This window comes from Anthonomus grandis, chromosome 5 (genome assembly GCF_022605725.1).
Source record: "Anthonomus grandis grandis chromosome 5, icAntGran1.3, whole genome shotgun sequence".
Taxonomy (NCBI): domain Eukaryota; kingdom Metazoa; phylum Arthropoda; class Insecta; order Coleoptera; family Curculionidae; genus Anthonomus; species Anthonomus grandis.
This window is the reverse complement of record NC_065550.1, coordinates 3846293-3868325: the sequence shown is the minus strand read 5'-3', so window position 1 is coordinate 3868325 and position 22033 is coordinate 3846293. Positions and strand designations below refer to the sequence as shown.

Here is a 22033-nt window from a genome sequence, read left to right as displayed (position 1 = left end):
TAAATGGCATGGAACCTATTATTTAGGCGAGAAATATCCTCGGCACCATAAGCTGATCGACGTCTGGATGTATTTCTGTAGTTTCCAACTAATTGAATAACTAATTTTTTCCTGAAATTCCTCGATCGAAGTTGCTGATTATTTGTTGCTATTTTTTGTAATATAAGGGCATTATTTATCGACACATCTAATAACCAGAAAAATACTTTTCGCCACCATTTACTTGTTTTTCGCAAAAATTGATAGCTTGCTGCATAATGATCAGCAACGTCAACCCCTCCCATAAATTTGTTATACTCATATATAACTGTAGGTTTTTCTATGACTTCTTCAATCCAACGCCCTTCAGCGGTCTTCGTTCGCCTGGTTATATTTTGTACTGAGTTGTCATATACACTAGATAACATAAGAACAACTCTTTTATCTTTCCATGCCAGTACTGATATAGAATTGTCATGCCTGGAAGATATCTCGCCTTTTTTAAATTTTCTTGTATATGCGGTAGTTAATTCTGTCGGAATTCCTTGTCGATTAGCCATTACAGTACCCGTTACATGTATGTTTATTTTATGTAACTCGCGTGCTAACAAAGGGCTTGAATAATATCTATCTATAAATATATGGTAACCTCCCGAACCAGTTCCAGAATTAAGAAGTTTTTGCACCAAATGAACTACTATGCGGGCGGTTGCTGGTAAATCTGGGCGTATCAATCCCTGGGTTGTTTGAGTTCCCAAATATGGCTCCATCGTAAATATGTAACCATTTTTTGAATCTGCAAGCACATATACTTTTATTCCCCATTTTGTAGGTTTGGCTTTATTATAAACTTTAAAGGATACTTTGCCTTTAAAACCAATAGTACTTTCGTCTACAGAAATATTCTTATCTGGAGTATAAAACTTCTTGAATTGTGTTTCCAGATACCATAACACATTTTTCACTTTGGCGCTACGACTCTTCACTCCCATCTGCTCTTCTTCGGGTGGAGAAACGTGAAGATTCCAAAAAATTTGCATGAATCTGTCCCTCGAAAAAATATCTTTGAAAAAGGGTTGATGGTCGATCCAGTTATTAGAAAAATAGTCAGATAGTTCGGTCTTTGGATTTAAGGCCATATTAAGTAAAACGCCCAAAAATGCCATAAATTCTTCTAATGTGACTGGTTTCCAAGACTTCCAAACTGACCTTTTTGTGAGCGGCGTGTTTATTAAAATTTTTTCTGCAGCATATCTAAAAATATATTTACACATTTTTCTTTTGCTTGAAATATAATACAATTAAATACATACCTATTTGTTTCATCCACAATTGCTTGTATAAGTTCGTCCGTAAAAAATAACTGAAAAAAATCTAGTTCGGACACTGGCTGGTTATTTCGTGGTGGATGGTATCCAACATCTTCTAAGAAAGGGAATATTTTAAATCTTGGTTCATTTGCTGTCCATGGCCTCCATAAATTTAAATTATAAACACGTTCCTCAGACTCTTCGTCAGAATCATTTTCACTGAGATTTTGATCTATATCCTCCCATTCGTCACTCTCTGAACTAAACTGATCCAAGTCAAACTCCTCCTCGTCTACGTATAATAGTTCCTCTAACTCCGTGTCCGTTAATGCTCTTTTCGCCATAATTATAACTATAAACAAACATCCGAATCTTACAAAATATTAAAAAAACACAAACAAAATCTGCATACCTAACTCTCTCAAATACTCAAATAAGACTAAATAAGAATGCACGTGTATTTGTCGCGACCGGCACTCAACAAAAAAATCGCAAGGTTGCCAAATAAGTCACGACTTGCATAAAAAAAGCATGTGTATTCCTAAATAAAGTTTCCCGCGGAATTCAAATTTGTTATCGGTTTTGTCATGGTATAAATGAATAACGAGTAAATCGACTTTGAAAATGTGTCATGAGAGACATGACAACGAGTAGAATCGGCTTTTTGCCTTGTCATGTAGGGCATGACAAACGATCTCAAAGCAAAGTTTTGTGTAAACGTGAACGACTACGCCTGGTGTCATGTCAGACATGACAACGACCGCAAAGGGTTAATTTTATTTAGAATAATGCCTACCTCTTGCTGCATTCCTGTTTAAGCTCAGTTAAAAATTACAATGGATTTTACATTTTTTTTTTTGTTTTTTTTTATTATCTTCGGAATCATTCAAATTTTCGATTTTTTAAATAAGCAACAAAAATTTGGCGTAGGTACGTACCTACCTAATTTCGTTTTCGGCATTAACATTTTTACGAAAAAGTAATACAGCAATGCAAAAACTTTCCAATAGCAACCAAGATAACCCACAAAATTGTCAAGAATAAGTTTTTGAAAATTTGTTTTTTTTTCAATAATCTTCAAAACCACATAAAATATAATATATATATTTTTTTATATGGCATATTCTTTTACAAGTAAATAATGTGCAACTTTGGGGTAAATTATCCATTTTTGTATTTTGAGGGTAGACGAATGCGAAACACCGTTTATGTATATTTTTTCCAATAAAATAAATATTAAAAAATATTTAAAACATTTATCATATACCTAAAAATACGTAATGATAAAAAAATATATTATCTTGTAAAATGTAAAATATTAGGTCCCGCGGTATCTCCACGTAGTCGTTCCACTGTACGGCGTGCGCCACCAAATCTCGGCTTCAATTTTGACGCCACGAAAGCAGTGTCACGGCTAGAACTCTCGATCGGCTACGCGCGATGCGATGTGTCTATAATGCGATGAGGGGCGAAGCGATGAGATTCGATGCCGCTGTCCTATGTGGGAATCGCGTGGCTCACAGTCATGCCACAGCGTTTCACTGTGGTTTCACTATGAACAAACGCATTTCTTTTTTGCTCGAAAACTCTTACTTGAAATACAAATTCGTGAAAAAATTTCAACGCAAAAGAAGTAAAACCAATATTAAATACTTGGAAAGGCATTTACATGATGAATTCCATTATCTGTATGAACAGTTGAGAAGTCAACCCACCAAAGTTAAGGAGTATGCACGAATGTTACCAACAACATTTGATTACATTTTAAAGGCTATAAAACCTGCAATACTATTAAGTTCTACAACCTTCCAACGGCCTATATCTGTCGAAGAAAGATTAATGCTGACCGTGAGGTAAGTAAAAAAAAAGTTCACAAAAAAATCTCATGAAATTTTGAATAATATAGTTAATATCTCAATACAGTGATTATTACTTATGATCTACTCTAACATGTTTGTAGGAGTAACCTTAGAGGAGGGCAAAGCTGAATAATTTTTTTTTCAGTTCTTTTATTAATATTTGTTGCATATGTGTCCTAAACTGCAGTTTATTTAATGCTGGGAGTTGTTTCATAAACGGTAATAAAGACTTGAATCAGCCTATGTCATCATCGTCCTCGTTGATTTGTTCCTTACGCAAAAAGTTTATTTTCTCTCTTTCAATTTCAAGAAAAGCCTCATGAAATTCTTCGCCAACTTTTTTTTTCTTACAAGGGCGATTTTGTGTTACTGGAGCTGCGCGCTTTGGAGGCATGGAACGTGACGGCGTCTGCTTAAAAATGGAAGTAGAGGGCATCTGTTGGAGAATGATGCAGTCTTGTGTGTCTAGCCCAGATGTGGAAATCGTAGTCCCTGGTTGCAGAGTGATGTGATCATTGCTTTTCATGCATGCTGTAAAACTGCTGTCCTCTGCCATAGACATCCACGACTCAAGCTCACTAATTTCTTCAATAATTATGTTATGTTCACCCGTGTTTTCTCATTCGTCATCCATAGTTGCCGATTCCGATAGAATTGTACTATTGCCTTCTTCGTTAGAGAATTCTTGTAAATTTTCTGATTGTCCGATGTTACCAATAGTTTTTCGAGGCTTTATTATTATTCTTAAAAATGACATGCATTCAAAATAAGGCCATGTGCCTTTATATTTTGGTTCGCTATCAGCATCAGCTCCTGAACGGGGTTTTGGAATGTTTTTCAATTCTCTACAATAAGTATCTCGCAGATGTTTCCATTTTTTCTTAACGGTATTATCTGAAACAAAAAATTTGTGAATTAAACCTGCTTTTATTCCATACTCCAGTTGTACTGTAATGGAAATATTTTTTTTTTAAGGGCTGTTCCTCGGGTTGTTCTGAATGTTTTACTCTGTTACATCAAATAATTTTTAGAGCTTGTATAAATAAATAACGTTTTGATTTCAGATACTTGGGTACAAACTTTCAGCTACTGGGGTACGATTTCGCCAAATCGCTTTCTTATTCAGAATTTCGAAATCATCTGTTTCCAAGATTGTCACAGAAGTTTGTATAGCCATATGGAAAACATTATTACCAGTTCACATGGCTAAACCCACTGTAAAAGACTTCAAACTAATAGCGCAAAGCTTTTGGGGCAGATGGCAATATCCTCACTGCATTGGAAGCATCGACGGGAAACACATCCGCATAAAAAAACCGAGAAACTCTGGTTCTATGTATTATAACTACAAGGGTTACTTTTCAATCGGATTACTGGCTGTAACTGATGCAAATTATAAGTTTGTAATGGTTGATGTAGGCTCCTATGGTAAAGATAACGACGCAGGAGTGTTTGACAATTGTCCCCTTAAACAGGCTCTTGAACTGGGAAGACTGCAACTACCCAAAGAAGAAAATTTGCCAGGGTCTAATATAGAAGCACCATACGTTTTAGTGGGAGATGCTGCATTCCCTCTGAAACAATATCTAATGAGACCTTTTCCAGAAAAGACGACAATTAAAGGTGATCCTAAAGACAACTATAACTATCGCCTATCTCGGGCAAGAATGGTGGTGGAATGCTCTTTCGGCTCAATATTATCCAAATTTAGAATTTTACAAAAAGCTATCGAATATAAATAGGAATGAATAAATTTTATATTTTTGTACTTACATGTCGTTCCCGTAACTTCACCGACCTTTTCCCATTCTCGGTGCGTTAATAGTCTGTCGTGGTAACTCTTATTTCTCTTGTCCCACAAAACAGGACGTTCCTGTATTAAATTGAATAAAATTTCTAGATCCATGCTTTGATTTAGTACTTTTTCTTCGTCTTCTTTCTGCTACGCACGAAACAATTTACACGCGACTAATGAGGGAACAAAACACAGGACTTTTGAGAGGTGTTTTGATTCTTTCAAGGAGACCAAAACAAGGCAAATATTTTATTTTTGGGGAATCTGTTTTTTGATCACCGTTTATATTGTTTTATTGAATTTTTTAGCCCACACACGATTTGTATAGTAGTGTAAGCCATGGATCATGTCAAAAATAGAAACAAATTAAATTATTTGAATTTTTTGATATTATTTTGTGTTTTAAGATGATTTTAAAAAATGTTTGTCGCCCGTCCCGTGGTCCGTCTTTCCACCTGTTGTCCGTCTGTCTTTGTAACTCAAAAACTGCTTAGCCGATTTTGATTAAATTAGGTACCTTGTTGGGTTTTGGCTCCAGGAAGGTCTTTTACAACAATTATTAAAATCCACCGGATAGAAGCCAAAAAAAATGGGTGGGGGTAAATTTTAAAAATTATAGTATAAATTAAAATATATTGCGTGGTATTAAATAAATGGTAATTGGGTATGGAGCATAGAGTAATTAAAAGTATTTAATATTAATTTCTCTATGGTATGGAGTTGAATAAAACATATTAGTTTTGAGCTAGTTGGTGTACAAGAAGAGAGCATAAATAAATTTTAGTAAAAATTGTCTTGTAGTCTATTTAAAACGTAATTGAATTTGGAAATGAAAAAAAGTCTTAGTCTCTTTCGGCCAGTGCATGGAAATATGTATAATGGAGAAGGGTAGATTTGGTATATCGTATGAGCTTAGGTGCCCACCAATTTTTGAAGTTTTTTTTTTAATATTTAATATTAATAGGGATCCAAAAAATTGTGTATAAAAAAAGTTTAAGAATCTCCAGGTTCTACTTGGAAAATCCAGGACATTCCAGGACGCTTTTTATAATTCCAGGACATTCCAGGTTTCTCCAGGTTGGTGGGAACCCTGCCAAGGTCTGCCGTTCAACTCCTCCCTAATATATATACCTGGGATCAGTCTATTTTCAACAAGATGACTGTTCTGCTCATAATGCGGTTAGAGTAAAAGATTTTTTTAATAAATACTTTATCTAATCGCCTGATTAGTGGGACTGTAATGGACTTAAATGGCCTACAAAATCTCTTGATTTGTCACCAAATGACTTTTATTTGTGGGGTTATCTTAAGGAGATAAGCATCATAATAGTAGACTTTTGAGACCGAGACTTTGTGTAGATTATCATAATAGTACGCCAACGAATTCAGAGGGATTGAGAAAAAAAATTGTTGAATCTGCCAATTCCATTTTACCTCAAACTCTTTTGGAAGTAAGAAACAGATTTGATTTGATAGGCTAAACCTTTTTTTTTAGTTAATGAAGGTCTTTTTGAGCCTTTTATTTAAAGAATTATTGGTTAGGTTTATTATTTAGTTTTATTTTTTTTTTATAATGTTTATATTCTATTTTTATTAGAGTTTATACTTTATTTTAATAACAACAACGGTTTAATTTTCAATATACAAAACACATTTAGTCACGAGTTCCAATTGGAACAACCTCTATACTCGAGCCCAGGGCCTCACAACTGCTAGGCAAGCATTGTAAGTAGGCTAGTAAGTAAGGCTACTGTAAGTAAAGTATTTTATAATTTCTGTTTTAAAAAAGATCGCAGATTGCCTTATGTATATACAATTTTTGTGATGTGTCTTCTTTTGTGTTAATGTTATTAATGTTCCTGGTCGATTTATATGTGCGGAGGCTGGTAGTCATAAGTTTTACGAAAAACCTCTAAATTTTTTATATTAGCCTTGATAAAGACGAAAAATATATATATCGTCGAAACGTCGCGTCGGCCATTTAAAAACTTGAGGTTTGATTTGTTGTCCCTAATCCCGCTACCTACATTTTCACCATAATACCTAATTGAGGGACACCATACTCTGTCAACATAAAATTTAAAATAGTCGAGCTCGAACACCATTGTACTGTCGAGGCGGCGGCGTTGGAAGATCTCGCCTGTTATGTGTAGTGAACCATTCGCCAATCTGTATGCATAACTGTATTTTGCACGTAATATATTTGAAGTTGAAGCTATTATCAAGTTCATTTTCAGATTGGCGTGATTTCGTTTAATGGGAACTCTGTTAAACCTGGCTACGATCTTGGATAACACTTTATAAAATTATTGACAGACGTTGACTTGGCAACGAGGAGAAAAGTGGTACTCCAGCAAGATAGTGCAGCGCCACATTTTGCAGAAGCTGTTCAACTTTTTGTATAGTCTTTTTAATCTCACTTGAATGACGATAAAAACGATGAAAGCGTGCCGACGAAAAGCCCGATAGACCGAGGCCAGTTTTAAACCTACTTCTTTCCCCAGAATTATCTTAAGATGGCGGTACACTGGCAGCATACTATGCCGCGGCGGATTTGCAAAGAGACCGCCCGATGCAGGTCTGCGTCGGCATCGGTCCTCAATAGCAGATCAATGCCCATGCCGCAGCAAAAAAATTGCATTTATTTTAATTGGATTATTTTAAAACATTGGCTTAGTATTAAGTTATATCCTAAATTAAATAAACTTAATAATATAATATATTTAGATGAAACATGGTTTTACGCATGACGTAATTAAATACCCTTGGGTTGATAATTCCACGTATTGTGATTTGAATACGCCATGCTCAATAGGCAAATGAGTCATTATACTTCATGCGGAAAGTACAGAAGGATTTGTTAAAAATGCGTTACTTTTGTCTGCTTAAAACATTTTTCAATCTTCAGCAGCAATATGACTGCGGCATTATTGCAACATTATCTAACATTTATCCAAATTCAGTAATTGTTATGGATAATGCATCTAATCATTCAAGAATGCTAAATAAAATACCAAATACTAGTTTCAAAAAACAATATACATATAACATTTATGAAAATTAAGGACATTCCTGTTGACGACAAAATCCTATTCAAAAAGGGATTAAGGTCTTTCATTAAGATACAAGAAAAACTAGATTCATGTAACTGGAGAACCGCAGCATATTTTTGCACTGATCTGTGTGGATATTGGACAACTGCATCGCTAACACGGTCAATATTTTGATTAGTGCACACATTTCGTACGATTCCAGAAGGAGGAATATTTATTCAAGAATTGATGAGATTGGTACTAGGTGCTTCACTGACGTCACAGCATAAAGAAAGTTTCTTTATGCTGTGCTGACGTTGTGAAGAGCATAACGAGCACCCAACCGACGTAAAACTGCGATGTAGGAATGATTTAATTTATAAAAGCTATGTATAAAACGCACGTTGTTGGGTATCAAATCGATTCATTATTGCATCTGTCAATTTCGACAATAAATTTCGGATTGCTTAATCTATTGCGAAAAAGTAGGCAATTTAATATAAAAAGGTATTGTATAATAGGTGAATTTTTAAACCACATTGTATTTTAAATTAAACCTTATGTCCCTAACTTAAAACATTGTATAACGTTTAAACAACTCATGTAATCTTTACAATAATACATTTTAATAGTATCAATTCTAAATCTGTTTAAAACCAAAAACATATTTAGAATTGATAAAAATTGCGTCAGATCAAAGCAATTGAAGTTAATTTTGTTAGTAAAACTATTATAAAAATAACGGAATTGAAACTATGAAGATAATAATAATAATAATAATAATAAATCGTCTTTTATTAGATACCACAAAATACATAAGTAAGTAGTATAAAACATTAATTTCATATATTAATGGTATAGGTGCAAACAGTGGCGAAGTCTAGCTGCAGTAGCTATTCATACTTAACCACTGAAGCACCATAGATGGCTTATTTATTAATACACTATTAACAAAAGAAAATTAAGATTTACACTTAAAAGAGATAAAACAAAAGTACATTGTGTTTGGCTAGCAAAATTAAAGTAATGACCTAAAACCCACATAGCATGCGATATCCACTGTATATACCTATAAAGTCCAGAAAGTGCAAAAAATATCGTGTATGTTCTATGTATATATATTACACATTGAGATAAACTTTATTTTTTTATGTTCAAGTATAAATAATATATGTATATATTTTGTGAACATTACCGTCGCCTGCTAATATCTATACCTTCGATATATACATCGACAATGACGTCTCTTGGCGTCATTATAGGAAGGACTTTATGTCGTCCTGATTGGTAAAAAAAACAAAATTTTAAAGTAATAAAAGTAGTAAAAAAATAAATAAGAACAATGTCGAGAATTCTACCCGGGATCACCTGCACCTGTTGTACAACAATTACGTACTAAGGCGGCTTGCTTTTTAAACCAAAGCCAATTAACTTTAACTAAACTATCACGTAACTAAAATAAGATATGCAATTGACTTTTTTTAATTAAGTATACAAATTGGATTAGATCAAGAATATTATTTCATATTTTAAGAGTTTAAATATCGACAAGAATTAATTTTCTTATTTGAGTTAAGCAATAAAATCATTAATTTCTATTAGAATGCCTTAAGAACAATATATAATTTTAAATATTTGTTATATAAGTGTATGTAAAAAGCTACATTGGTTATAATGTATAATTTACTTCTAATTGTTCTGCCGCCCGAAATATACGGTTTTATACAAAAAAGTATTATTTTATACGGCGTTTACATCTTGATCTAATCTTGTTTATAGATAAAAAAAATACCGGAAAACATGGCATATTTTATGGGCGCAAACTTTTATTTATTAAAATTAAAATTTGTCAGTATTTTTGCGCCAAATGTTTCCTCCTGTTCGCCTTCCTCCTTTTTTAGGGTTTCCTTAACCAACGAATATCTGTTTTATTTTGTTATACTTACAAATGAATAAATAAATATATATTTGGAATTTAAGCAAAAATATTTTTTCTCGATATTCAAGTCCTCAAAAACTATTTTAAGACCTTAAAGTTACTTACTATTTTACTAAGGTCATTTTAAATGACCTAAAATAGTCTTTAAACGTCATTCTATGTAAATATTTGACGTCCTCCAGAAGCGTTTTTCAATTTCATTTAAGCCTTTATTTAGGACGTCATTTTAGATGTGACATTTGTACGTTACTTTAAGGTAGTAAGGGCGTCAAAATGACTCGTCATGTAGACCAGAAAGTACGAAAAATTACGCATTCAAGACGTCGTTTTGTTACCTAGGAAATTATGCATATATGGTATATCCAGAACATGTTTCATGGATGTAGGTACCTATATACCTTGGAAATATTTATTATATATCCTGGAATAATAAAACTGTATTTGTATATTCTATAAAGATACATGTAACAGATACATAGAATATAATAGATGGTTATGGAACATCTATAGAATGTAACCCTCGGATATAGTTTCAATATCTAGTAGATTCAGGATATACACTGTACGTACTAATAGTATATTCCATGTATTACCTAGTGTGTGACAAATGGATATTTATTTCATATCCATAAAATAAGCAGATCATTAAAAATAGACATTGTATGTATATACGTCAGGATATTATGAATATACATAGCATTTGCATAAAATATATGTTTGCTATGTGGGAAGTACCCAAAATAATTTAAAAAAAAAACTAATAATGTCTAAATATTACAAGTTTTAGACAAAAGATAATATTATCATTTTTAAACAATAATAATAATCATTGTAACACATAAAAAATTTAACAGAATAATAATTTAATAACTGATGCACTCATCTTTCATAATTCCTGGTTTATAATAAAAACTTTAAACGCTTTTTTAAACTTGGTATATGTTAAAGATCTTAACCTGTCAGGAATCCTATTATATAATTTAATACTGTTATATACAAAGCCTCGTTTAAATAAGGCCGTTCGATGATGAGGAATAGTAAATGAACTTGAAATACGTAGGACTCGTGAATGTACGAAAGTTCTTAAAACAAATTTATCTTTTAATGAATAAAAAGCATTGGGGCATGTCATTAATTTGTAAAGAAAGTTACCGACATGAAGAGCTCTACGATCTTCCATCCTTAACCATCCCAACTCCTCAATTTTAGCACTAATACGATCATACTTTCTTAAGCCAAATATAAGTCTAGCGCAAGTATTTTGAACTTTGTGGATTCTATACTTTGTGTTGATATCCAAGCATGGTCTATAGATAAAATCGCAGTAATTAAAATTTGACAACACTAGTGATTCACATAGATTCTTTCGAAGTTGTTGGCTTAAGATATGTCTGCTGGAATATAAAAGTTTTAACGAAAGGTAGGCCTTTTGTGTAATCTTATGCATTTTAAATCTTATATCAGTGTCCACCCACATACCCAAATTCCTTGCAGTTTTAACAACAGGAATTACTACACCATTAATATTTATATCTAAATGCTCTCTAATAAAATCAATTCTCGTTTTAGGGCCAAATATTAGTAATAAAGATTTTGAGGCATTCAATTTTAAATTATGTTGTGCTGAGAGTTCACTTACAATTTTTAGATCTTCATTAATTAATGTATTTGCCAATATCAGCAGAATTAAAATTAAAATAAAGTTGTGTATCGTCAGCATAGGCTTAGCGTTTACAATGTTTTATTGACTGCAAAATACTAGAAGTATATACCAAAAACAGTAAAGGACCCAACACGCTACCCTGAGGAACACCAGACAAAATGGATATAGAATCAGACACCCTATCATTGCACGAGACACACTGAAACCTGTCTTTTAGGTAGGAAGATATTAAATTAATCAGCGAATAATGAACGCCGTAATATTTTAATTTAGCTATTAATAATTTATGATCAATGCTGTCAAACGCTTTTGAAAAGTCTAAAAGAGCTAAAATAACGTTATCACCTTTATCATAGGCCTCAATTATATCACTGATTACTGTAGCTAAGGCAGTCGCCGTTGAATAGTTTTTTCTAAACCCACACTGATAGTTTGGAATTATATTTTTTTCACATACATATTGGTATATTTGTTTATAAACAAATTTTTCAAAAACTTTTGAAAATGTTGGCAAAATACTGACTATTCTAAGGTCAGAAAAGTCCTTAGGGTCAGATGTCTTTGGAATAGGCCTACCGATTGCAGTACGCCAAAGACGAGGAAAATATTGCTTTTCTAGACAGTAGTTTATGAGGTGAGGAATATATTTACCAACAAATGGGCTACAATATTTTAGCATTCTTGCCGATATGCCATCTACACCATATGCATTAGAGTGTAATTCCTTATTAATAATATGACTTATCTGCTCAATTGTAGCAAATTCTAATTTTAAACAATTATTTAAATTATAAAAATTGCTATTTATTTAGATTTTCACAGTCAGGTGACACTGTTTGCAAAAAACTGCAAAAATAATTGTTAATTTCTTGCGGATTAGATAATTCCTTAGGAAGGTCATAGGGTTTTAACATTTAAATCACCTAAGGATTGCCAAAGAAGTTTCGGATTAGTGTGATTTTTAGCTAAGTTATCTAAATAGGCTTTTTTCTCCCTCCGTAAGCAAGTCAATGCAAAATTACGACGTTGTTTATACTCATCCCAATCAATCTGTAAACGACTTCGCTTGAATTTTTGTAAAGCATTATCTCTTTGTTTCATAATGAGTTTTAAGTTAGGAGTAAGCCAGGGTGCTTTGCATTTGGAGACTTTTATGGTTATAATAGGCGCATGCTGATCAAAAGTAGAGAGAATATGCTGGTTCAAAATATTAAGCTTTCTATCAACATCATTTTCCCTTAAAAAGCTATGCCAATCCTTCCCTTCTAAATCCTGTTTTTCAAATTATCAAAGTTAAAATTTTTATAGTCTCTTATATTTATTATTCTAGGTTTTACTTTTGTTATAGATATATTCAAAATACAGTATGTCAGGCTATGATCCGAAATATGGTTTGTATCTAAGATACCAGATGAAATTACCCGGTCAGGACGTGTTAAAAATATAGGATCCAGAATTCTGCTAGTATATTGCGTAGTCCTAGTTGGCTCACTAATTACTTGACTCAAGTTATAAGACTGCAAACAGGAAGCAATGGGATTGCCAAGGTTAAAAAAATCTGAGTTAAAATCTCCCAAACATATGACCTGATCAAAAATGGGACATAAGTAGGAAAAAACATCACAATCTGATCTAAAACTATTCATATTTCGATCATGAGGTCTATACATAGCCCCAACTGCCAAACTAAGCGACTTTAAGGTAACCTTTAAAAACAAATATTCAAGTTCATTACTTTGAAAAAGTTTGAAGTTTAATGTTATTCCTTACATAAGCCGCTATACCTCCACCCCTACCGACTCGGTCGCACCGTAAAAACTTGTAACCCTGAATTTGAAAAGCATCAGATTTATTATCGTTTTCAGATAACCATGTTTCGGTGAGAAAAAAAATATCAAAGTTTTGAGCCTCAAATAAAATTCTAAAATCATTAAAGTTAGTAAACACTGATTTAAAATTCAGATGTCCAATTTTCATTTTACACAAGTAAATTCTCTAAAAATAACAAAAATGTAAATCTTCTAATGCAAAATCAAAACAAAAAATAGCATATAAATAGAAGTAATATACCTATTACTCTTAAATCCGAGTCTTTCTATGCTCTTAAGTTTAATAAATGAAAAATATGTATTAACAATCCAAAAAAAAACAATATTTAAGGAGTTTACAGTACCTTTTAGTTTTGAGTTTTAACAATGTCATCTAGATCTTGCTGTGTGGAAATTCGATGCACTATATTATCCTTACACTTCACATATACACTACCATGCAAAACCCAAGCACTCCTGTAAGAAAACACTTTAACCGCATTTTCGAATAATCGCAATCGATCTTTTGTTAGGTCCTCTTTTATTTGGATACCCGTAGATTTCAACAATTTTCGCTGTTTGAGAACTGATGCCCGGGCTGCTTCAGATGCAAACTGCACTAGTACTGCCGGCGGCTTATTGCTTTGCAATTTTGGTGCGATCCTATAGAATTTTTTTATGGCAGAATTTGGAATGTTCGCATTCATTTTGTCATTAAATAGTCTAGTTACTTTTTCTGCAGGTTTTCATTCTGACCAGATTGAAATCCAAAAATGCGAATGTTGTTAATGCCCAGGGACTGTTCTTGGTCATCCAAACGGCTACGCAATAGTTTATTTTCTTTCTGTAGGGCGGAGATTTCCGTTTTTGTTGAAGCAATTTCCTTTGTATGAAGAAGAATTTGCTCTTCAAACTTTTTTCCGACCATGTTTGCAACCTTACCGGCTATTTCTTCTAGAAATTTATCGGTAAAAACTCCTATAATAACAGACTTGATCTCTCGAATATCACTGGATAAAAGAACCATGATTGCGGCAGGTAAGTAGACAGGAAGCAAAATATAAAAAAGGGCCCTTCCGCTATCCTTAGATCACAACACTGGTACTAAAAACTCAGTTTAAACTTAACTTTTTACAAAAATTGTAGAGCGACGAAGACTACGTGTTGTTCGTTAGCACGCCATCTTGACGGTCTAACTAGATAACTTATAATATTATAAGATAACTTTATTATATTACCCACCCGTTTTATTTTAACGGCACGCCTCTGAGGGCGGCAGAGATCAATATATTTTTTTGCGGTCGCTTAATATTTGGCTTCCTTAAGTAAGAATAAAAGGACCATAAGAAAATTACGCTGGGTGAATTGGACGAGGAGGTCCGGTAAACTGACCCTCAAACTCACCCGATATGACTTCTAGAGATTTTTATTCGTGGGGTTATTTGAAGAATGATGTTTTTCAGCAACTTCGTGAAGCATGCGCTGAGATTCCAAGACAAAAAAATCTTTGTTAAATACCGTACGCGAATTTCACAGGCGTTTAAGGTTGTGACTTCAACGAACATTTGCTTCGTAGTTAAATTCGTGTGAGGCAAGGGGACTCATGCTAATGAAGCACTCCAAAGGAAACAGAACTTAGTACGTCCGCGTCGTTGTTTGTAAATCAATAAAATCACTCCAACCTGAAAGTGACCTTAAGTTCAAGATTATTTAAACATTTGTGCCTGATCCACTTGCTAAAGTATTTTTCAAAATGTTTAATTAAAACAGAAACATTAATAAACAGATTTTTGTAATTTGACCTTGATTTTATTTCAAGGTTACGATAAGTTTGACAACTCAGTAAAAAAGTAAAATTTCCCGCTCTTTTCGAATCCGCTACAAAAAAATAGGTATTTCCTTAAAAAAAAAATGACTTTGAAAATCGACCTCAAAGTCAACATGATCTCAGATGAGGGGTCTGTTCTCTGGAGCAATTTAGGAGCATATATTAAAATAGTCCTCCCTGTATATTCGTGCTAACGGTAAAGAACATGTTTGAAAAATTAGGAACTTAAAATCAAAACTTATTTTAAAATCGCTATTTAATTTATAAAGTTTTAGGACCTAATGCTAGATTATTAAAGGGTTACGTAGACGAAATATTTAAAGTCCAATTTTGTTGGATTGTTCCTGGAACCTAAAAGTATAATAAAAACGTTAAAAAACATTTTATAAATAAATAAGTAAGTTTATAAATAAAACAATAATTTCCAAAATAATAAGTAATTATAATTTAAAAATAAAAAACTTACAAATTTAATGTTCATTTATCAAATAATAATCAAAAAAAAATATCAACACAATATGATTTAGAGGAGAAAAATCTCAAACAGAATAACTATAACCAATAAAAATGAATAATTAAATAATAGCACTCGGTTAACTCACCGTAACAACACTATTATAGCAATATAATATAAAAAAGAAAATTAAATTATATACCATATTTATTTTGGCATTTTTAAAAACATTATGTTTGAGATATGAACATGTTTTCATTAATTTGGGATGTACAAGTTACAACGAAAGTTAAAATGTTCCCCAAAAAACGTAAAACGGAAAAAATGAGGTAAACGGCACAAGTCTTTCACAGTCGTCGATGTCGAAAAATAGGAAGCAAAATTTACATTTTTCGAGGACAATTTTAAAAAATATCGATACAATATATCCAACGAGGTTTTAAACAAAAAAGAGGGACTGTCAAAGGCGCTTTTTTCGACTCAAGAAAATTTCGTTTTTGACAAAAAAGCACTTTATCAGTCCCTCTTTTGATCCACCCCTTCGCACTAAAATCTGTCTCTGATTGGTTCTAAAGGGGCTTTTGACGTCTACATAATGACCCCACTAGCTCTCATTGTCGAGACCCTTGTAACGGTTGCCTAACGACAATTCTCCTCCACCCGCGCCCCTTTGTTCCATCAGTTTGCTCCGACTTGTTGCGTCGCGGCGCTGCACAACTTCAAAACTTCCTTCGTTTTTATTTCTGGAAGGAAAAAAGTGCTATTTTAGATAGATAGATAATTTTTAATATACATATTTTTAATACACATTCAGTACTTATACAAGTCAAACATATTAAATGACACAAATGAAATTATGCAATATTGATGAATATTTAAAATAAAATTTGAAAACTACAAAAAAAAAGGTAATGAAACGGCACTACAGGTTAAAACTGGATCAGGGGTACTCCACAAATGAAAAGAAGGCACCACGCACCAGATACCTCTCTTGATTTGTTCTTTGAATTGATTAAAGTTAAGAGCTTTAATTCTAGCTGGTAGGCAATTAAAGAATTTTAATGCTAAATACCTTGAACCATTTCTGGATCTTTCCAGACAACCAAAGTCAGGTACAAGATTACTGTTGTTTCTTATGGGGTAGGGGTGAGAATTACAATCATAGCATTACAATTATAGTAACATATACCCATAAATATATATTTTTTGTAAAGCACCTAGCTCAATGAACAGCTGTATGTGCCGATATAAATTTACATAATTCTATTATAACTTATTAGAGTGTATTCAAATACCAATTTTAATAAATTTCTAATTGTATCATTATGAACTAAAACTAAACCTACACCTATTCTATACATATACATCAAATTTATTTTTTTTCCTCAAAACAGATTTTCAAAAATTGTGTAGTTGGTGACTATACAGGGTGTTTTTTATATATTGCGACAAAATTCAGGAACGTGTTCTCTGGGCAAAAATTCGCAAAAAAGTTCCTATAAACATAGGTCCTAAACCTTTTAGATTTTGAGTTACAGGGTGGTAAAGTTTTAACAAAAAAATGCTTTTTTTTCGATAACTTAAATACCCCTGTAGATATTTGTCCAAAGATTGGTATGCAGGGTCTGTGTATCCAGAGCCATTTACCAACATACTTTTAACATTTTTATGTTTTCCACTGGCGTGTGTGCGGGTTTTCCGCTGAATACTTTTATAAAGAAAAATGGTACGGCACTGTTTTTTCTTGTATTAAAAAATATTTTTAAATTCCCCGTTTTATTTGCAACATTTTTGATCCCTTGGACTTTGTCCGTTAGATGCACGGTTTTCGCACAAAAAATTAAAAACCATGGACATGTTCAGATTTGATTAGACTTTCTTTACTTTAGTAATTATTCGTTTTTTTTTTAGTTTATTGCAATTTTAATAATAAATAATAAAATTTCTATTAATTAATTTAGTACAAAAGCCAGCCCACTTTAATAAAATTGTAATTGAGGATTTAAAACTTTTGCTTCTACAATCTTTAATTTAAAATACAAGTTTTTAGGTGATAAAAAAATATTTAATTTTTTATTATTTATTTAAGTAATATTATTATTTTTACAAAAGTTGTTCAAAGTGTGCTCCTCCAACATCAATGCAAGCATCTAATTGACGTCGCATTGATTGGCGGATACGTTTAAAAATTCCTGGTGTCTGCCGAATTATGTCACAAGACGTTATAATGCGATTACGCAATTCCTCCACATTATCAATTGGATTTCAATAAGCCTTACGCTACCCGATGTCACAATTGTGTCTTCCTTATTTACTAGTGATATAAGGATCAAAAAATGTTTAATCTGGGTAGAGAACCGTGCGACATGATTGTGAATAGTGCATTTTATAGGTGTGCACGCGCAAATCGTTTATTTTGCCGGGAGTGCATTCAACTTGTCATAACCTGAAAAGTTTCAAATTAATTTCAACAATGGCTCGTGCAGGTAAGTTATTATTTATTTATAGAATTTAAGGGAAAAAAGAAGTGCTTAATATTAAATAGGTATAATAAACTTCAATTAAGTGTATTGTTTTTAGAGATTGAAAATATCTTTAAAATTGTTGATTCCAAGAATGGTTTTGTTATGTATATCACAATTGTGAGCCACGGGAGTTAACGTGGTTTGGTTTTAATTAAGTTGGATACAATTAATTCTTTGTTACCGGAAGAAGTAAGGAAATTATTGATTTGGACCATCTAAGGGATGACGAGGAGGCATTGTTCCAACTTCTAGACGAAGTTGGGTCGGATTTAGAGTCTGAGGATGAAGAAGATGAGTTTGAAATTCACGAAAAGATCCCAATTGTAGCACCAAATGAAGCTGATAGCTCTTCAGATTCAGAAGATGATTTACTCCTTATATATTTCCAGACTCTCCAGTGGAAGCATGGAAACTTTAGAAGCAAGGATTTTCCTGTATAAGAGCACTATAATCCATCCATCGTAAAAACTCCAAACGAATACTTTGCTAAATATTGTAGCGTTTTATTTTTCTATTTCTTATGTTCATTAACGCTCCATTGATATTTCATTAATTTCAATAATTATATTAATAATTTCAGTCAACTTCTTTTATCGATATTTCTTTAAATTCACACTGTCAATGACACATTACTACTGTAACGCATCACTCTCCTGGTTTTATTATTCATGCTTTCTGTTGACGGTCCGTCACTCTTCTGGTTGGTCTTGATTGATGTTTTCTCTGATTGGATTGACATTGACAGCTCAGGCGAGAGGTGGGGTCGTTACTTATTTAGTCGGTACTGCATGCATTTTTCGAGGACTTGTTCCCGTGTTGCAGGTAGAAGCACACGTAAAAGGCCAGTTTTTTTATTTCCGAAGTTTGTGAAGCAGGAAGTGGCCAATATGGTTTATAATTTATAGTCCTTAATCTTGTTCCTTTAGAGAACTGTTTATTTCATAATTCTGGTGCAGGATGCCCAAGATTTTGACGGATAGATAATGAAACTTAACAAGGTGAGTGTGTCACATTTTGAACGCCATTCATTTTTATCGACAGTGAATACAATGGCAACCGTTGTTTTAGGGTTTTACTTTTCCGTTTTCGTCTTTACTCTTCTTCAATTGTTGATGGCTGCAGGCTTTTGATTTCCCCGGGAAATTGCTGAAAGCGGTGAAGCTGGAGTCAGAGCTAGAGCTAGTATTAGATATTCCCAGTCCGGATAGCTAAGCTACAAATGGCATACATTTACAGCCTCGATTTTGAAGGCCAGCCGTTCATTTCTTGGATGAATATACAGGCCAGTCTATTCCATTTATATAAATATTACTAACCATAGATTTGTTTCACTTATTTAAATTTTTATTAATATACCTTTAATTTCAATTTATTGCTACAAATATTTAATCAATATCATAATTTAATACGTCAATTTCTTATCTATAATTTTAGTTATTTCTTGTTCAGTATTTTTCAGTACCTTTTTTGGTAATTAAGTAGATATAACTCGGTTAAGGCTGATATGCCTTAGGTAAAAAGGTTCATGAACTTTCCCCTGCCTAATATAAATATATACTAAAAACTTTAATAATTGCAATTTAGTTTTCAAGTGCTGAAATCTACCTAGTAGGGAAATCATAATTTAAATGTTACTTTTGACAAACTAACTTTATTTAATCATATCAACATTATTCATATTTTAATTCATAATAAATTATTAACATTTAACAGATTAAAACATGTGATGTATACATATCTTTGATGTAAATATAATTTGGTTGTATTGTTAAGATATTTTTTTTTGCCTCTTTAAATCTACTTTATCCAGGGCCATTAAATTGTTAATTGAAACCTATATACCAAGTTTTTTTCTTAGTTTTCTCTCATTTATAAAAAAAAAAAATAAGTGGCGCCCTCTTATTTAATAGTTATAATCAAGTTTAGATTCTTTAATAGCCAGTCATAAGTGAACCTTCGAACAATCCCAAGCCTTCAATAATTCTGAGCTACCGTCTGCAAACTCTTGGCAAAATAGTAACACTGTAAAGTTAACGCCGCAATAATTGGATGATGATTTTTTTGAGTCAGCCGCAAATTTCACTTCCCAATATTTCTTGCAGCAAAATGCAAAAGAAAACAACTTTATCTCTCAAGAAATAAAGAAATTTTTCGGAATGAATGCTTTTATGGGATGTATTCATCTTCCAAGGATACATATGTATGTATTGGAATGGAAAATATAAGTTCCCATTAATTAATGGGGTCATGACCCGACAAAGGTTGTACATGATACGTGTAAATTTACATGTTGTTGACAATCTTAGCGTATCAGAAGAGGAACAAAAAAAGAATAGATTGCGGAGAATACAGCTGGTAATTGATTTGGTTCGCAATAGATGTAAAGCCATTGAAAGAAAAGAAAAGACAGCTTTTTCTATTGACGACCAAATAATTCCTTTTTTGGGAAGATGTCCAGTTCGAAAATTGGTTAAAAATAAGACCAGTGGGACTGAAGAATTTCGTTCTTACGACATCCGACGGACTGGTATTGGATTTTAAAATCTACCAGGGCAATACTACCCCACTAAAAGATAGGGATTTAAGGTTGGGACCCTCAATAATATTGACTCTAGCAGAAACATTACCTCAAAATATTTACCTGCATTTTGACAGATACTTTTCAACTATTGCTTTGATGAACAAATTGACGAGTTTGAATATAGATGCAACTGCTACAATTATGTCCAACAGAGTGAAAGGGTTTGATTTTAAAAAAGACAGTTTAATGAATAGGAGAGAGTCAGAAGAAGTTGTTAGAACCGATAATAAACTTTGCATTACAAAGTGGAAAGATAATAAATCTGTTTTAATGATATCCACAGCTTTTGGAAGACAACCGGAAACTGAGGTGCAATAGCATGCCCAGCTGTTGTTAAATCATACAACGAAAACATGGGTGGTGTAGATGTTTGCGACCAAATGATGGAATACTATCGATCTTTCTTTCGAACCCGGAAATGGACTCTTAAAGCCATCCTACATTTGTTCGACTTAGCAATAGTAAACAGCTAGATCGAGTATCGAAGGGATTGTTATAGTCAAAACCTTCGAAGCAAAGATATTATGGATCTTTTGGAATTTAGATTTAATCTTGGGGAATATCTGATTGCCGGTACTAAGAAGCGTGTATTGGAGGAAACAGAATGCCAAGAAATATAGAGGAAGAGACTAGCGTTGAAGGAAATGAAATAAAAAAGAGAAGAATGCCTTCCAGTTTGCCCTGTGCAGACAAATGCTTTGATGGTTTTGAATACTGGCCAAAGAATGAAGAAATGAAGAACCCAGTTAAATGCAGGTTAGAAGGGTGCAAAAGTCGGTCCAGAATGCGTTGACTAAAATGTAATGTTTCTCTTTGTTTAACCATAGATAAAAACTGTTTTAATTCATAGTAATACATTTTGTTTCACAATTGTGCTTTTCTAATGTTGGCTTCCTAGACACACAATTGTGTACTCCCTAAATCCCTCCCTTAACCCTTTCGAATGTTTTTTAAAATAATTTTCCGTACCTTTTGACCCAACTTTATCGGCGTAAAATAAATATAAACTCCAAACTCAATTTTTTTTTTATCTCGGTACTGTAAGGGATAAACCAGTGATTTAAGGTGGCCCCACAAAAAAAATCCAGCGGATTTAAATAGGGAGACCGTGGGGGCCAAGGGTGAATACTTCCCCGACCTATCCAACGATTTGGATACGTAATATCCAAATACTGCCGAGCCACTAAACTAAAATGGGCTGGAGCACCGTCATGTAAAAAAAAACATTTGCTGTCTCAGCTGAATGGGGACATCTTCTAG

At 32.9% G+C, this 22033-nt stretch overlaps 2 protein-coding genes across 2 annotated transcripts in view; both read right to left on the bottom strand.

The window, feature by feature from the left end:
• Positions 1–18: 18 nt before the first annotated feature.
• On the bottom strand, positions 19–2060 carry LOC126736138 (piggyBac transposable element-derived protein 4-like). Its single transcript, XM_050440367.1, has 3 exons — positions 1293–2060; positions 184–1233; positions 19–88 (listed from the first exon to the last, which is right to left on the bottom strand). Exons 1-3 carry the CDS (start codon positions 1631–1633, stop codon positions 19–21), a joined length of 1461 nt encoding a protein of 486 aa, XP_050296324.1. The 5' UTR covers positions 1634–2060.
• A 13574-nt stretch (positions 2061–15634) lies between these two features.
• The window catches only part of LOC126736820 (protein CDV3 homolog), a 31680-nt gene continuing 25281 nt past the window's right edge, over positions 15635–22033 (bottom strand). The window contains exon 4 of the mRNA XM_050441378.1: positions 15635–16410. Coding sequence (XP_050297335.1) covers positions 16272–16410 — 139 coding nt within the window. The 3' untranslated portion in view covers positions 15635–16271. The remainder of the gene's footprint in view (positions 16411–22033) is intronic.